Genomic DNA, 19,198 nt, shown 5'->3' with positions numbered 1-19,198 from the left:
CAGAATATTGGCATGCATTAAAAAGGGGATAAACTCCAGAGATAAAACGATAATTCTCCCGCTCTACAAGACTCTGGTCCGGCCGCACCTGGAGTATGCTGTCCAGTTCTGGGCACCAGTCCTCAGGAAGGATGTACTGGAAATGGAGCGAGTACAAAGAAGGGCAACAAAGCTAATAAAGGGTCTGGAGGATCTTAGTTATGAGGAAAGGTTGCGAGCACTGAACTTATTTTCTCTGGAGAAGAGACGCTTGAGAGGGGATATGATTTCAATTTACAAATACCGTACTGGTGACCCCACAATAGCGATAAAACTTTTTCGCAGAAGAGAGTTTAACAAGACTCGTGGCCACTCATTAAAATTAGAAGAAAAGAAGTTTAACCTTAAACTACGTAGAGGGTTCTTTACTGTAAGAGCGGCAAGGATGTGGAATTCCCTTCCACAGGCGGTGGTCTCAGCGGGGAGCATTGATAGCTTCAAGAAACTATTAGATAAGCACCTGAATGACCGCAACATACAGGGATATATAATGTAATACTGACACATAATTACACACATAGGTTGGACTTGATGGACTTGTGTCTTTTTTCAACCTCACCTACTATGTAACTATGTAACTATATGTAACCTCCAGTACAGATCCATAGGGTCAAAGAGCCGGCAACAGGAATGCTTCTCCTTATGAAAGGGTATTGTTAATGCTACAATATCAGAACCAACAGAGAGCTCACCAATCTAGTGCAATAAATTGCTTCAATAAAGATAAAAATTACTAATCAGATGCACTCATAGGATAGACGCCCCTCTAAATGATTGAGTTTAGGTGTTTCCAACACCACAAAAAACTTATCATAACTTTTATTGAAATCTATATTTAAAACATTTAATTTTATAATTAATATTTAAATTAATATTTGACAAAGTGGTCCTAATCTAGTCACAAATCATTGATACATTATACATGCATGTCAATTCTGTTTCTTACGGAAAGCCCAGTATCTTTGACCAACTCCATTCCAACTTTGATCCTTATAAATAAAGTTTGTTCATTGTTTAGCGATGCCTAATCAAGTCTGGAACCCTGAAAGAGAAACTGTTAAATGAAAAGCAAAATGAAAAGCAAGGAAGCAAGCGAAAGTACAAAGAAGATTACAATCGCTTCAATCTGATTTGCTCTCGAAAGCAGGCACATCCTTCACTTTAAATTTCATATTAAACATATATGTAAAAATAAATAAGTTCTTCACCACAAAAATTGTTAAATCTTTTCAGGTGTTCTTTGAAAAAAAAAAGTTTGAGAAACACTGCTATAGACAGTGCGGTGAGTCAATGATTATCACTCCTGCTTTGGAGCACCAGAGTCATGGGTGTAGTTTCCAGCAGAGACAATGTTTTGAATTTGTTTTTCTGCCCTGTGTTTGTTTGAGACCCTCACCAGATGCTCCACATTCCTTGCACAGCTCAGAACATATTAATAATTGAAATGGATTTTGTCCTTCAGACTTTAGGGGGGCCAGACTGTGGCCAGTGGAAGTAAACGATGCCCAATCTTTGGTATTAGGGGGAGAAATAGCTGGTGTCAGTTTAATAGTGCCCCATTTTTGCTGTAAGTGGAAGGTATTATGCCCCATTGTTGGTGTCAGTGGAATGAATAGTGCCCGATTGTTGGTGTTAATGGCAGGAATAATGCCTCAAGGGCTGGATAAAGGCAAGCAAAGGGCTGCAGTTTGGAGACCACTGTCCTAGGGTGACAACGCGCGCTTGCTTTAGTGTATGTATGGGTAAGCAGTGTTTTCACCTTAGGAAGGACTACTATATACCTCCACCTCTCTTCTCTGTAATGTGATGGGGGAATGTTTTTTCTAGTCCATAGAGAACAGTGCACCATGCTAACAGTAAGGGTTGTTTCAGATAGGTGGTAAGCTTACTGTCCTCTGCAAAGTGATCCACGGTAGATTATTTTTCAGAGGGCGGTATAGTGGTGACTGACAGGCGCTCAGGAGGTGCTACTGCCACCTTCTGATGTCTGTCTTTTTTTTTTTAATTTTTTTATTTCTGAACTGCAATTTTGCATTGCGAGGCCGCGTCATTAAAGCGGAGTTCCGCCCAAAAATGGAACTTCGGCTTTAAGGGAAGGTGATGTCATTTTTTTTGGGGGGGGGAGCGGATACCCTCTTTTTATAGGGTTCCAGCTCCCACTTCCTCCCGGCGCACCGCAGCACCGGAACGGAGATCACCTCTCCCCCCTCCCTCTCGGTAATCATCTGGGACACGTCACAGGTCCCAGATGATTGCCCGGCCAGTCACGGCGCGCATGCGTAGTGCGTGCCCAACTGGGAAGCCACAGCCGGGCGCCCACAGTGACAATGCCGTCGCCGCAGAGAGGAGGGGGAGACGAGCGGGGCTTCGTCCCCCCCGCATTGCTGGACCCTGGGACAGGTAAGTGTCCGATTGTTAAAAGTTAGCAGCTGCAGTATTAGTAGCTGCTGGCTTTAATTTTTTTTTTTTTAAGCAGAACTCTGCTTTAAGGCCTTGTTCACACCATTTGCAGAGGCATACGTTTTTCTGCATGCGGTCTGTAAGAGCACAAAAAAAAAAAAAAAACCCAGTTGTTCACTATGTGCCCTGTTCACACCACAACACATGTATCACATGCAGATTTTTTCTGCTCAGAAATCTGCAACGTGTTTAAAACTCACTGATATATGCCTGAAAATTGATGTAATCTCGTGTCTCTGCAAGTGAAATCTGCACGTCGGTTTCCATCAGTTTTTCTGCACGTATGGTGTGATCGAGGCCTAAATGTTTGACTCTCACTTTTGGTGCGGCCCCATTGATCTGAGTGGATGAGTTTGACAGATGTGCTGCCTCGTCAAATTCTGCAACCTGAGTTTAAAATGCCATGGCTGTAAAACAAAGTATCATGGCCACGGCATGTGTGGCTGTAATGTCAGAACTCAGATGGTTTGCCGGAGGACAGAAAAACCGTGGTTCAGCCACCTGTCTTTACTGGCCCCTGGCTGCCGTTTAAAAGAGCCCTTACAGGGGCTGAGAGCACAGGAACTCACAAAATTTCTGTTGGGATCAATGGGTATTGTTTTGCACTTGATATAAAGAAACCGATGTAGTGAAACACTTTTGATGGTTTATTTGAAAGACCAAAAAGAGAATAGGGGCAGTTCATTGTTGGGGTTTCTATACACTTTAAATTTGTAAGCTGTATAGTCCAAATGCAGTCAACAGGGTTTTTACTATGGTTCCAGGTGGGACTGCAGCCACTTGTCATGTCATTGTGTGTCTGTACAGATTTAGGGCCATTCAGAAAATAAAAATCCTGACATCCATAGAGGCTTAGCTTGCAGGTCGGCCAGCTGCACATGATCGCTTCCAAGATAAAATATTGGACAAGCCAGCAGGTAGGCTTGGTCCCCCCAGGCCAGTTTAACTGCAAATTTGTAATGTTTACCTGCAGTGTACCTTTAAACGAAACCTCAATTTTGCTTTATTTGTATGTGTGGCTTACGTAAGATTATATAAGCAGTGCTGAGGTCATTGACACTTGTGTCATTCCCGTGTTCGTAAAACGAATCCTGTCTTTTCCCTGTCATCTTTTCAGTGGTTTGGAGGTGTGGATCAGATTCAATGACAGCCGGAGCTTTGATTTGGAGAGCTGCCAGAATTGGCTCCCTGGCCAGCCGGAGCCGTCCCAGGCCGATCGTTGTGTGAAGATGGGGCCCAATGGAGTGTGTAATACCGACCTGTGCAGTGCCACACACAACTACATCTGTGAATACAAGCCACAGGGTATGCACTGTGTACTAATGATGGAAAAAAAACGAAAAAATTATTCTGAATGTACACTGGCTACTGTTGTTAAAGTGTATCTGAACTCAAGAACAAAAAATGTCATATATTGCAGCTTTTCCATCCCTGTGATGAGATGGCTGCATTCGTTTTATTTTTTCAACCTAGAGAACATTTTCTGCAAGTACAGAGATCTTACCTGTAAAGCAAAACTGCTGCATTCCCTTGTTTGTTCTGCTTGACTGTAATATTTATTTTGAAGATGTACAGGCATGCACTGATAAGCAGACATCTAAAAACCTTAATGCATTTTGCAAAAAGCGCCTAATTAGGATATATACATCTAGTGATATTAGATGCTATTTCGTTTTTTTGCAGCAGACGTCCAAAATTTCATTAGATGCTGCTCATCTTTTATTAAAAGCTTTTTCTTCCTCCTTCTGAGAGCAGGCTGGATGGGACACGTAAGTGCAGTGGAAGTCAGTCAGAGCAGTGGTCACATCACATGCATCCAGTGCAAGTTGGAGGGGGGGGTACAAGTGCATTGGCACTTGGTATCATGGGACACATACACTTACCGGCAACTAAATTAGGTACCCCTTGCTAGTACCAAGTTGGACCCCTGTTTGCCTTCAGAATTGCCTTAATCCTTCTTGGCATATATTCAACAAGGTGTTGGAAACCTTCCTCAGAGATTTTGGTCCATATTTACATGATAGCATCACGCAGTTCCTGCAGATTTGTCATCTGCACATCCATGATGCGAATCTCCCGTTCCACCACTTCTCAAAGGTGCTCTATTGGATTGAGATCTGGTGAGTGTGGAGGCCATTGGAGTACAGTGACCTCATTGTCCTGTTCAAGAAACAAGTGGTGAGATGATTTGAGCTTTGTGACATGGTGCATTATCCTGCTGGAAGGAGCCATCAGAAGATGGGTATACTGTAGTCATAAAGGGATGGACACGGTCAGCAACAATACTCAGGTAGGCCGTGGCGTTTAAACAATGCTCGGTTGGTACTAAGGGGCCCAAAGTGTGCCAAGAAAATATCCCCCACACCAGTCCACCACCAGCCTGAACTGTTGATACAAACCAGAATGGATCCATGCTTTCGTGTTGTTTACACCAAATTCTGACCCGACCATCTGAATGTCGCAGCTGAAATCGAGACACATCAGACCAGGCAATGTTTTTCCAATCTTCTATTGTCCAATTTTGTTGAGCCTGTGTGAAAAAGCAAAAAGAAAAGCAGTGCTGCTTTTCTTTTTGCTTTTCTGCTTTTTCATACCACAGAGTCCCTTCTACTCTGACAAGCCGGCTGCCGCTCATCATAGAAGCCTTAACCATCTTTAACTGTTTTTAACTGTTTAATACCCGCTGGACATATCTTATCCCCCACGCTACTGCCCCTTATCTACCCACTAGCAGCACCTGTCAGCGCTCCATTCACCCTCTGTTACTGTATCATTGTGAACAGTTTCCTGTTCTTAGCTGACAAGAGTGGCACCCGGTGTGGTCTTCTGCTGCTGTAGCCCATCGGGTTCAATGTGTTGTGCATTCAGGGATAGTATTCTGCATACCTTGGTTGTAACGTGTGGTTATTTGAGTTACTGTTACCTTTCTATCATCTCAAACCAGTCTGCCCAGTTTTTGAAATACTCAAACCAGCCCGTCTGGCACCAACAATTATGCCACAATCAAAGTCACTTAAATCCCCCTTTTTTCCTCCAGTCTGATGCTTGGTTTGAACTTCAGTCTTCACCACGTCTAGATGCCTACATGCATTGAGTTGCAGCCATCTGATTGGCTGATTAGCAATTTGTATTACCAAGCAATTGAACTGGCATACCTTATAAAGTGGCCGGTGAGTGTATATTCCCAAGGAGGAGGGGGAAGGGAGTCAAGGGAACAGTGGTGTACACAAACCTAGAGCCTGCAGTTGTGATCATTCTTATTGTGTTTCTGAACTTTTGTATTAAAATTAATTTATTCTTTACTGCCCAGCTGCATGGCACCAATGTATTTAGGACAGAAAACAAGAGGTCCTAGAACTACTTTAAGCACTTTGTGCGAAACACATTGATGTTTCTTTTTTGATGTCTGGTTATCGGTGCATACCTGTTCATCTTCACAGTAAATATTACTGTCGAGCAAATGAAGTGGTTAAATTTTACTGAAATTTTACTCAACATACCTGAACCAGGCAAGGTCAACAAGCCACGTTCCTTCAAGTGTGGAATATGTAAAGTCAGCTCATTGGGGCAACAAAATTTCTGTGTCTACAGAAAAATACCTGTTAAATGTCCTGTGTAATCATACAGGCACTTACTGTATAGCGCTGTGAATTTACACAGTGCTTTACATATACTGTATATTGTACATTCACATCAGTCCCTGCCCTCAAGGAGCTTACAATTTAACATGAACTTACAATCTTTAGGTGTGCCAACACTGCTCCTCCATAGATAAAGGTGTGCATTTAAGAAAACCAGAGAGTGCAAAATCTGGTTTAGCTGTGCATGGCAACCAATCGGCTTTCAACTTCAGCTTGTTCAATTAAGCGTTGACAAAGAAAAAAACTGGGAGCTGATTGGTTTCTATGCAGAGCTGCACCAGATTTTGCACTCCCCAGTTTTAGTAAATCAACCCCATAGTGTAGTAAGTGAGCGTTATTACCCTACTGCAGGAAGAGTGCTTTTGCAGGATTACTAGGTGAAAATGATGGAAAAACAAGCCTGTAAAAAAGAAAATACAATTTAAAGAACACTTTTCATTCTGTTTTTTTTTCACACCTTTTCTCATATTGCTTTATCACTTCATTGTAACAAACTAGAAAAAAGCACAGAAAATGGAGAGCGGTCTTCTGCAGTTGGTGGTATTCTTGTGTGGGATTGTTGGGCATGACGTCATCTGTGTGCTGGAGAGTAATGCTGCCCTTTTATTTTTAAATTCCCAGCTGTTTCTCTGAACGCAGAATACTTTGTGGTGGGATCTTTGGCGTTTGACAGGAATTGGCCTCTACAAAATTTAACAAGAGTAGAGAGTGCATTGTCTTCTGGGGAGGTGGAGGTAAGTGTACTATAGATAAGCTTGTTTACAGGTCCTGTTCTAGCAAGGTTGATGCAGGAGAAGGTAAACTACTGTTCACATCACAAGCAAAAAAAAACAAAAAAGAAGAAATAATAATTGTATAGGCCCCTAATCCCCAATCTGTGGCTCTAGGGCAACATGCGCCCTTTGGTATTTGTTTAGTGGCTTTCACAACCCAGCAGTCAGTAGTGGGATCTCTAGCTTGCAAAAGGGCTGTATTGGTGGTTATCATTAACAGCCTCACCTTGCATTTCCCTATTCTTACTACTGTCTTTTGCATTATGTCTTTAATCTCCAATCACATTTTCACAGTCTCTGGCAGTCTTCCATAGCACTACATATACTGAATATTATGTGCCTTGAAGATGTCAGGGGTTACAGTTAAGACCTCCATACCAACTCTGTATCTTGGCCTAGGCCGACACGAAAAGAGTCCCCGCTGGCTTGCGCTACACTTTTAGTGTAGCGCCGGTCTTATGAGGCAGACTGGGCCGGGAGGCAAATTGGCCTGGCACCCCCATAAAGCAGCCGCACTGCTGCTGGTATGATAATACTGACAGGGCCACAATCAGGGGGGGACCGCCCATACATATGTAGGGAGCCTGGGCGTCCTGAGGGACCCAGGCAGCGGACCCCAACCAATGATTTTTTGTGCTGGTGGCCAGCGTTTTAAACTGTGGGGGGGCGCAAGTTGATTGCTTTGGGGGTACCCAGCAGGAGGGAGTGGCCAAGAGTGCCGACGAGGGACCCGAAAAGAGGAGGATCTGGGCTGCGCTGCAAAACCACTGCACAGAGCAGGTAAGTATAACATGTTTTTTTTTTTGTTTAAAAAAAACAAACAAGACTTTAATATCACTTTAAGTCAGTTGAGATTGCTGACATTTAAGTGAACTTGCTACACAGGTGTACTGTGTTATGACAAAGCGCAATATGCGTGAAACACGTTAACATTTGTATTGTCATCTTGTGTCTTGGGCTTTTGGTGTACATCTTATCTGGATTGTACCCAATAAAGCTTTCATTTATCGGAGGACTGGAGTGCAGTCAACTCCTTCTTTACATGTGCAAGGCTTGTAAGACACTTCATTCATATATGTACCACTTTAAAGTTTCTTGTACAGCTGGGCTACATAGCGTAGAAATGTGGGTAATTGTTCATTCTTGTGCCACCCTCCAGCAGACGGAAGGCACTGCTGCGTTCCTCCAATTACTATACATTCAAGTAATCCAGCATACTCTTTACAGCCTTACAGCCATAGGCCAAAACATCAGCATGGTAAAATTACAGATGGTGCCATCAAGCATACAGTCCAAGCAGTAGCTTATCACCACCACACCAAAGTAGACATTCAGGACATTTATTCGCCACCAGCAAACAGTAGCGTTTCAGGGCCACTGAGGAGTCCTTCATCTTTACTTGTCAAAAGAAGTTTATTGAGTATACAATGTTATAAAGATACATAAAGTAAGTTTACAAGGATCTATAAAGTAAGCTCATTGTTTTACAGTAGGGTTTATATAGGTAAATAAAACAAAAATAATAATATTGCGCCAATCCCAAGAAAAGTGTATGGAAAGCTGCCTACACAACAATTAGACTGTATTCTTTTATTATATAGGTAAATATCATGAAATTTCAAATATTAAACATTGGGTTCACGTAAACCTAAATTAAAGATATATATAATTTCCTTAGTTACTTTTGTAGGTATTTAAATGATTTATACCTACTATACATATTGTTTATTGTAGAGTGTATATAGGTCAAAAAAATTCTGATAATGAGCTTTAATCGTAAGGTGGAGAAAAGGAAAGAGAAAGAAGAAAAAGGGTTGAAAGGTAGAGGTATGGTCCACAAGGTTGTCCCGCTCGTCAGTTTATTATTCTTTTTAGTTCTCTTTGAAGCCTTAGAATGGGTGTCTCTGTAAGTCATTTAATCTGTTACCATGGCAACAGGACAGAGTCATTGAAGTTTGACAGGAACTGTTGTTTTATCCAAGGATGCCAAAGTTTTTCAAATTTTGGAATTTGATTTTGATCGATGGCTACCATCTTAGCATGGGACATTGTATTATTCATTCTGTGAATTGTTTCTGCTAGTACCAATGTAGGAGATTTCCATGCCTTAGCCACTGTTTGTTTTGCAGCCGTTATTAGTTGGATCATAAGTTTGAATTGAGAGAGTGTTAACCATTCCGGTTTTAGATTAAGTAAAGTTAAATATGGATCTGGTTGTATTATTTTTTAAAATATTTTAGATGCAATCACGAAGACTTCCTTCCAGAAGGTTTGGATTACTGGGCACGTCCACCATATGTGTAAATATGTGCCTATTTCTGGGCATCCTCGAAAACAAAGAGCTGAGGTATTAGGTGAATATTTTGCCACTCTAGCGGGGTACCAGGTACCAGCGAGTTAGGACTTTATAATTTGTCTCCAGTGCTAAGATGTTGGGTGAAGATGACTTAGATGTGAGCCATATGTTAGACCAGTCCGTGTCTTCTAAAGTTCGTCCCAGGTCCTCCTCCCACCTCTGAACATAAGAGGGTCTATTAAGATTTGCTACTCCATATAATTGATTATAAAGTGATGAAATTGTACCTTTAGCAAATGGATCTTTTGTACAGATTGATTCAAAAATGGATAATTGGGATAATGGTGTATCCCCCTTTAGGAATGGTGTATAGAAATTTTTGATTTGGAGATATCTAAATATCTCAGAGTTTGGTAGATCATATTTTTCTTTAAGCGATGGGAATGAAAGGAATGATTTAGATGCTATGAAGTCATTTAGTGTCTGAATGCCTGATGTTGTCCAAGCTTTAAAAGAATTTGGGTAGATCCATGCCGGATAAAAGGCAGGATTTCTGATAAAAGAAAGGAGAGGATTGTGTGGAGATTGTAACTGATATTTGGTTTTTAGTTTATCCCAGAGAGATAAGAAGTGTTTAGTTATGGGATTATGAATTTTAAAGCGGTCTTTAGGATCAAGCCATAATAAATTTGATATTAATAGAGGGTCATTTTCTGAAGCCTCTATAAATACCCATAATGGGATTTCCTGTTTTGCATGGTATTTGGACAGACTGGCCAAATGTGCTGCTCTGTAGTAGTTAGTAAAATTAGGGTATCCCAGGCCTCCTTTATTTTTGGGAAGATGTAGTGTGTGTATAGGTATACGTGGTTTAGAAGAGCCCCATATAAACGAAGTTGCTCTTTTTTGTACTATTCTCAAAAAATAGGAAGGAATTGGAATAGGGAGGACTCTGAATAGATAAAGCAATTTGGGTAGAATAGTCATTTTGATTGCATTAATCTTCCCTATCCAGGATAAAGGAAGTTGCGACCATTGTTTTATTAGATTTGTGATCTGTCTTAATACAGGAGGATAATTGGTTGAGAATAAGTCAGAATGAGATACTGTTAAATGAATTCCAAGATATGGGATTGATTTTTCTGCCCATGTGAATGGGAGTGCAGCCCTAGCCGGGATCAATTCCATGTTTGTGAGTGAAATATTAAGCACTAGGCATTTCTTAGGATTAATCATAAGGCCGGATAGGGCTGCAAATCCATCAAGAGCTGGTATTAAGTTAGGACCAGAGACCTGTGGTGATGATAGAAAAAGTAATATATCGTCTGCAAATATACATAATTTGTGTGTAATACCTCCTACTTCAATGCCAGTTATAGTTTGGTTTGTTCTGATGTATTGGGCCATGGGTTCGAGTATAAGGGCAAATAATAAGGGAGATAATGGGCAACCCTGTCGGGTACCTCTTTCGATATTAAAGGCTTCAGATTTGTATCCAGCATATTTTATATAGGCTTTGGGTTTATTATATAATGCTTTGATCCATGTTAAAAAGTGGGGTCCAAAACCCCATTTTTGTAATGAATATTGCATATATTGCCAGGATACTGTGTTAAATGCCCTCTTAATATCGAGAGATAGAAAACATAAAGGGATTTTCCGTTTTTTAGCAATATGTGCCAATAACACTGCCCTGCGTATATTATCGCCTGCCTGTCTATTTGGCATGAAGCCTACTTGATCTCTATGTATTAATTTTCCTATAATGCTATTGAGGCGTTTTGCTATTATTTTTGCTAATAATTTAATATCGAGGTTTAACAGAGAGATAGGCCGATAATTCACACAGGAAGTATCATCAGAAAGGGGTTTTGGGATCATACAAACAATTGCCATTAGTGTTTCTTGCCGAAAAGAATGTCCATCTAGAAGTTTGTTAAAAGTTTCAGTGAGAATGGGAGAGAGTATTTCTGAGAATGTTTTATAGTATAAAGCCGAGTAGCCGTCTGGGCCTGGTCTTTTGTTAAGTTTTAGGTCTTTTATGGTGTTAGCAACTTCATCTATAGTTATAGGCTCATCCAAACTGCTTTTTTGATTCTGAGATAACTCAGGTAAGGTTATTTTTGAGAAGAAGGATTCAGCCTCTGTAGGATTAAATTCATTGTTTGTCTTGTATAAAGTTGCGAGATGTGAGTGAAATTTATGGACTATTTTAACTGGATTACAAGTGTAAACATTTTTTGATAATTTCAAACGTATTGGTTTGAAAGATTTGTTAGTTGAATTTAATGCCCGAGCCAAATATGTACCTGGTTTGTTTGTATTCATGTAGAAATTGTGTTTGGAGCGTTTGAGGGATTTATCAACTGACTCAGTGAGAAATAGATCGTATGCCAATCTAGATTTTTCCAGATGAGATTTTGTACTCTGAGATGGATTATCTTGAAATGATATGTAGGCTGCATTAAAATTGAGTTCTAGTTTTTTTGCTAGATTTTTGCGTTCCCGTTTAAATAGTGGCATTTGTCTTTGTATTGTACCACGCAAGACAGGCTTATGAGCTTCCCACAGTGTTATTGGGGAGATGTCTGTTGTATTATTAATTGATATGTATTCCTTTAAAGCTTGTTCAATGGCCATCTGATGTAGTGGGTGTTTGAGCATTATGTCCGGTAAGTACCACGTTGGGTCATGCGCTTTTGGTATGGCTGAGGCTATAGTAGTGTATACTGCATTATGGTCAGACCACGGAATCGGAATTATATCTGATGCAATAATTTCTGGTATCATTCCTATTGTTAGAAAAATATGATCTATTCTGGTGAAGGTTTGATGAGGGTGCGAGAAATAAGTGAATTTCTTTTTCATTGGGTTACTTTCTCTCCACGAATCTACCAGATTGTATTTGGAAAGAAGTTGAGAAAAAGGTAATCTAGAGGTTATTTTGGATGGTGTAAAAGGTGATTTATCTAGAAATGGGAGGAGGACCTGGTTCGAATCCCCACACATTATCACTGTTCCCATTTTGTGTGTATTAATCACTTGTAATATATGTGAGAGGAATGGTGTAGGTTGTTTGTTAGGAGCGTAGTAGGAAATCACCGTGATTGCTGTATCCATTATATAACCCATGAGTATCAGGTATCTACCTTCTGGGTCTTTAATTTCTGATGATAAGGTGAATGGTGTGGATCGGTGAAATGCAATTAGAGTTCCCCTTTGCTTGGTACAGGCAGAAGCCGTGTAAATTTGTTGATAAAAAGGAGAAATATATTTTGGAGTAGAATGTTTGGTGAAGTGTGTTTCTTGGAGGCATACTATGTGAGCCTTCTTGTTATGGAAAGTACGGAAGGCTTTGGTCCTTTTTTGAGGGACATTTATTCCCTGAACATTCAGGGAAAGTATATTCAGTGGTGCCATGGCAATAGATAAAATAGTTTTGACTTACTTTTTGTTATGCAGAGCTGACTGCGCAGATCAACCTGTGTGGACTGAAGAGATGAATAGATAGAAAAGAAACCAGTGAATTCTGGAGTAAAGAGTAAACAAAAAACATATGAGATTAGATGATACATTGTATAAATTATTTTTTGCAAGTAATCACAATTTACCCGTGAAAGAGAATAAATATCTCTCTCAGGGGAATAAGTGCCTTCGTCACACTCCCACATAATATGGTTGGGAGAATGAGGAGGGCTAATGGGGGTACACGGATCTTCCGCTTACAGGAGAGAAGTGCTATGTCAAAAGACATCAAAATGATGTTTCATTAATTGGAGTGCAGAATATAGTTTTTGTTGAAATTATTTATTCCAGGGTGGTTGTATATGGTTAGTCTCGCCCTAGGCTAAATAATTCAGTTAGAAAGGTACTGTTAATAACTTTGGTATTGATGAAGATAGTTTAAATTATTTGGGGATTTTAACCCTTTTAGAGTAAACAATTACATATTTTATTCATATGTAACTGTTTAGATATGTTAACTCATAAAATTGAGGTTGTATTGCTTCAGATTAGAATAAACAAAAACATAATTCTAGGAACTAGTTAGGTAATAATATATTTGTTTTAAGAAAAGAAAGAAAAAGCTTCCATTACTTCTGGGTTATTGAACATATTTGTCCTAAAAAGTAATAAATCTATTGTTATTACCTGATAATATATAACTGAACAAGAATTTCCTTATTTCACTTATATATTCTAAGGCTATATGAATCAGAAGTAATAAGAAATATAACTGGAATGTAACATGATCCCACACAGTGTGTGACTATCAGAATGCAGTTACATTCAGTTATAAATATAGGTTTTTTATAGAGAACCATCTCTTAGTATAATAAATGAAGAGATATCAGGAATTAGGATGTCAGTCCATTGAATCTTCTTGGTCCATGGATGATGTGGCATAACGGCCTCTTTTGTGAGAATGATGATTCCCATTTTGTTCTGAAATTTTCTGGGTGCTGCCTGAAGGTGAAGATGATGCCATTCTTCTGCGTGTGGGAGTGTTGCTGCTTGTGGGTTCTGTCAGATTTAATTTTAAAAGGGTTTGTTGTAGTTCATCTGCTGATCTGCTTCTGTAAATTGTACATTGGTAGTTAAATCTGACTGAAAAGGGGAAGCCCCATTGATACATAATGTTGTGGCGTTGCAGTTCCATTAGTTGGGGTTTCATGGATCGTCTTTTAGTAATAGTAAGTTGGGATAGGTCAGCAAAAATTTGATAATTGTGTCCTTGAAAATCAAGTTCCTTTTTTTCTCTTGCAGCAATTAGTATTTGTTCTTTCGTTCTGTAATAATGAAATTTTGTGATTATATCACGTGGGGGTCCATCTTTCTTTTTGGCTGTGAGGGCTCTGTGTACTCTGTCCAGTTCTAAACGTTCAATAGGGATATCTGGCTTTAGTTCTTGTAATAGAGCAGTAATAGTAGATTGCAGGTCTGTCACAGTTTCAGGTATTCCCCTTATGCGCAAGTTTGAACGTCTGGCTCTATTTTCGTAATCTTCAAGCTTAGTTTGAAGTATTAAATTCTCTTCTTTTAATTGTTCCAATTCTGTTATATTTTCTTGGGTTGTAATTTCAATTTCATCCATTTTTATTTCTAAGGCTGCGGTGCGGTTTCCCAGCATTTCTTTGGTTAGGCTTTTTGTTATTTGGTCTGAGGTTTGTTTTAAAGCCTTATGAAGCATCTTTTCAAATTGTAATAATATTACTGGGGATGCTGAGGAGTCTTGTGGAGAAGTTTGTGAGAGGATTTGTTCTGTATCTGACTCAAATGGAGAGTCTTGCTGTGACATTTTCTGTCTGTGAGAGCGCCCTGATGCTGTATCTTGTGAGGTGACTGGAGCTGCTTTAGTTGCAGTGAGTGCCTGTGAGCTCTTTGTGAGGTGATTTTTATTTCTGCCACGGTTTCCTCCCAATACCATATTTCCTGCCCAAACTTTCACAGTTTGTTCCCTGGGGCAAAAAGGTTCAAATGGATACCTTTTGAGCCTGCAGGCTCCGTTTGTCCTTCTCTTCTCTCCTCAGCGGTGTGGAGCTCTAACAATGCATGTCTGCTCCGCTAGGCTCCGCCTCCTGCCCCCTCGTCCTTCATCTTTCAATACAGCTTCTTGTCCTGGCTGTGTCCTAGTTGAGGCAGAACACTGACGGGCCACATCACCTTTATGGAGAAAGTAAAGGCTCTGTATTTCCTCTTGGCAGGAGAGAAGAATGATGGTTCACAGATGATTCAAATAATAAGTACCCACAACTTCAGCTCTTTGTTTTCTCCTAGGTTTTGGTTTTCCCTGGTTTGCACTTTTCACGGGAAGTGTACATATCAGCTCTGGAGTTTGTAACCGAGGAAATACAAGACCCTGTGCAGCTGAGGTTCCAGGTGTATACACAGAGCACAGAACAAGGTAAGAATCCGGTTAACTTGTAAATTTTCTACGAGACAGATGAAGCCTTTGTGAAACGGTGTGTAAAAATTTATGAACAAGAATGGCATGACTTGTTCGCTAAACTTTTATTAAGTTTAGCGAAGTGTCCCTTTTTCTACAAGATTGCCTCCACTTCACTATTTTGCCCATTTTTTGCCTCCCATGTCCCATGGAATGTATGACCAGGTATGGGGCAGCTGTTAGTTGCTGCGGCAGGTAACTATTAAAGGACACCACCATATTTTAAGCTAGCCATACATTGTGCGAACTTTGTCAGTTTCCTGACGAACTAGATGAAATTTGCTCATCGGGTGGTCCTGCTGGCCCTGCTGTGTTCGACTGAAGACGATTATTCTCACAGCTTTTATCAAAGGAACCTGCTGAAAAATTCTTGGCCGAACAGTGGCTGCATCAAATCAGGTACAGCCACTGACTAGGTATTTTGACAGTTGGCACGGCTTCCCAGATTTGATCAAACTTAGCAGATCTCCTTTATTCCCATAGGTTTTTCTACAAAGGAACACTTTATTTACAAAACTTCACTGGACATCCACTTTAAAAATGTAGTTTTGAAATGGACATCCACAGCATTGGTCGGAGAGTTTTCCTTACCATGCCTAAATCCACATCACAAAAAAGACTTTGGGTGACACTAAACACACACTGTTTAATTTACATTAGCCCTACTATTTCTGTATTTGGATGATGGCACTATAAGGCTTAATGTTCACGGGACGTTTTTACGTCTCCTGAATGAGTTAACTTGACAGATAGTAACCCGCGTTTAAAACGTCTGTTTTGCCACGTTTACATGCCGCATTTAGCCACGTTTGCCTTTAGAAGCATTTGAAAAAAATGCTTTTTTAAAAAAAAAAAAAATATAGCCAAAAATGAAAAACGCCTGTAAACAAAACGCGAGGCACCGCTTTTAGACGCTTTTAGAAGCATTTAGAAGCGTTTGCCGTTTGAAATGCCTCTAACTCAGCATCTGAGCTCATATTTTTGCTTTCCAAAAAAGGCCTCTAAACTCAACTGCCGAAAAACGACATTAAATGAACCTGTGTACATGTACACATCAGGGGCAGCTGAAAAAAGCAGCCAACTGCCTCTGAACTTCCGTTTACCAGCAACAGTGTACATGAGGCCTAATTATAAAAAAATAAATAAATCCTAGGTACCTTTTTCCTATTCAATATACAGCTGTCACATGACCCAGATCTTTCCCAGCCTGTCTGCAGGGAAACATAAGCAGGAGGAGCTTCTAGTCCCTTGCTGCTGGTTACACGTTAAAAAAAAAAAAAAAAAAAAAAAAAGCCTTTGGAATACAGAGTAAAACTAAATCATAAATATCAATAAACTAATTTAAATTGTCATACAAATATATTTTTGAAATCAAATCTTTATTATTTTTTGGCAATAACATGGTGTGGGCAGATTTCTGCCAGTCACAGGCTGTGTCGCGCCCCTCCAGCCTGTGTCTTAAAATAAGGAGGAGGTGAAGCCAGCATTTATCTACATGTAATATCCCACGCCCATCGTCTTTAGCTGGTTAGTGGGCATGGAGGAGGAGGGAGGGAGTGGGCTGTCATGTTTATACACCCACATGTGTGACTCTATAGTCACATGGGCTGTTCAGATGTGATAGGGAGGAAATGCTAAGCATCGAAACTCACTGAAAACTGAGCATGTGCAGAGCTGCCAATACTGCTCTGCAAAATCCCTATCTGAATTGGGGTCTTGGGCAGTGGTGCCCACTTTGGGTTGTAAATATTGGGTGTGAGAACACGTGATAAACATGGTCCTACCTTATAATATCTTTTCCTGTCGCATTATGGCAGCATACACTTTAGGTTGTGACTCCGCCCCCCACAACCTGATAGGACCACGTAGCTATTAATCCTAGAGAGGGCCCCCGCCCCAGTATTCTCCTTTTTTTTTCCCCTCACTTGTCAGGACCGAATGGATCAGCACCCCCTTACCGCTTTGCCCCAGCCAGGTTCAAGCCTCTCCTGGGTGGAAGTCCTTGCCTGTACAGCCTTTAAACAAGCTAGATGGAAGGAACCCCACTCTGGTGTTCTCATGGGTATGCCGTTGGATGTCTTACAAGCCTTAAACAGGCTTAATCTCTGTGCAGCGGCCTCCAGTTTCATCTTGCGCACTGTCAGCATTTTGGGTGGGTCTCCTGAGTCCTATAGTCCAACAGGATTGCCTAGCGTGTGCGCCGAGCGTTCCGGCGCTTCCGTGCATGCGCAGACAGTGGTGTCACGGCCGAGTTCCCGGTTTGCCAGCTTCCAATATGGTGCCGGGCTCCTCGTCGGTCAAGCGCGACGTCATCACCGCCGCGACGGTGGCAGATTTCAATCCGGTTTTCTTTCCCACTTCTCTTCTACCTGGTTCAGCAGACCTGCTTTCTCTGCACTAATAACCACTCTGCTGTGTTATTTCCTCTCCTGGGTAAGCTTCTACTTGACTAACTGTGCTTCTCTCCTGTTCCTTCCTCTGCATGTTTTTCCTCACTTCCCTGTGCTTTTCTTAGGTGGGATTTCTGTCATCACTCATGGAGGCCGCTGCCTCAGCAGACCACTACAAGCCTAATAGGTAGGGGGGGGGAGGATGTTTTTGGTAAGTAGTGAAGATTGAAAAAGAGAGCCAGCCACTAACGCTGCCTAAATTGGACAGCCCTATCAGGTCCTCAAGATCGCCAAATTCAAGACGCAGAGAGACCTCACACAGGAGAAGCTGCTCAGGTCACAGGCGAAGCCACTCAGATCGCGGAAGAAGCCGCTCAGGCCACAGGGGAAGTCGCTCAAGTCGCAGAAGAAGCCGCTCAAAGTCCTACTCACGGCATAGTCACTCCTATCATAGGAGATCCCCAACGCGCAGGCTTTTGTCTCCTACACATCGTTCCCGTCCAGCTGGGAACTCCTGCTGGGTATGTGGTGCCATAGCACTTTTGGATAAGCTGGCCTGCTGTATGTGCTTCGATGAAGCCACTAGGGAAAAAGAGTCGGATGTCAGGGAGTCTGTTAGAAATTCGACTCTGCATGTCTCTGCTCCTGAACCAGACAAGCCTGCTCAGAGTTCCTCGTCCGCTACTCCCATCACATCAAGGATTCCGGAGGCCCTGTCTGACAGTGAAGACTTGGAGATCTCAGCTGGCTTCGATTTCTCGCTGATAGAGCCATTCGTGAAATCGATTAAAGAGGCGATATGATGGGAGGAGCCAAAAGAAACAGAAGCTGAAAAAGTATTTTCCAAACCTCAAGAAAGACGCAGAAACGTTCCCATTTATCGACGAATTGGAGGACCTGATCAAAGAAGAGTGGCAAAAGCCCGAAAAGAAGACCAGTCTTAGTAACAGACTAGCCAAACCATACCCACTCAAGAAGCCTAACATGAACCCGTCAGTCTCTCCTCCAGTGGTGGGCGCATCCCTGATGCGCCTGGCTAGGCACGTAACACTTCCTATTGAGGACGTGGTAACGTTCAGGGATGTGTTAGACAGGAAGATCGATCTCGACCTCAAGAGAGCCTATGTGTCCGCAGTTGGCGCCTGTAGACCAGCTTTGGCATTAGCTGCAGTGGGAAGAGCCATTTCCAGCTGGCCTTCTAACGTCAAAAAATTGATTACTGAGGGGACGGATCAAGAGAAGAAATAATAACAGCCCTTCAAGAAGAAGTCTCGCAGGAGATTTCGTTGCGGAGGCATCCGTAGATACGATCAAGTCTGCCTTAAGAGCAATGCTGGCTTCGGTAATGGCCAAGAGGGCACTATGGCTGAAGCCCTGGGCAGCGGATCCTGCCTCAAAATCTAATTGGTGTAGGATTCCATATGATGGAACAAACCTCTTTGGGGCAAAACTGGAAGTTACCAGCAGAAAGTCAGGGCTTATTCTTTCGGAAAGAGGGTAAAACAGCAGAGACCACCACCCTTCAGGCGAAACCTCCCGGAAAGATACAGGGAGGCGAAATCCTACAGACCCGGGAAAGAATACAGGAGGAACTGGAAGAACCCTCAGACTTCCTTCCTGAAGTTCAAGAAACCAAAACCCCTGCCACTGGG

At 41.5% G+C, this 19,198-nt stretch overlaps 1 protein-coding gene across 1 annotated transcript in view; it reads left to right on the top strand.

Annotated features, from left to right (window-relative positions):
* PKD1 (polycystin 1, transient receptor potential channel interacting) overlaps window positions 1-19,198 on the top strand; it is a 288,453-nt gene that overhangs the window by 112,024 nt on the left and 157,231 nt on the right. Inside the window, exons 6-8 of the mRNA XM_073636475.1 lie at window positions 3,617-3,804; window positions 6,762-6,874; window positions 14,988-15,114. Coding sequence (XP_073492576.1) covers window positions 3,617-3,804; window positions 6,762-6,874; window positions 14,988-15,114 — 428 coding nt within the window. The remainder of the gene's footprint in view (window positions 1-3,616; window positions 3,805-6,761; window positions 6,875-14,987; window positions 15,115-19,198) is intronic.

Source organism: Aquarana catesbeiana, linkage group LG06, assembly GCF_042186555.1.
Source record: "Aquarana catesbeiana isolate 2022-GZ linkage group LG06, ASM4218655v1, whole genome shotgun sequence".
NCBI lineage: Eukaryota > Metazoa > Chordata > Amphibia > Anura > Ranidae > Aquarana > Aquarana catesbeiana.
The sequence above is the reverse complement of the archived record's forward strand: the minus strand, read 5'-3'. Positions and strand labels throughout refer to the sequence as shown.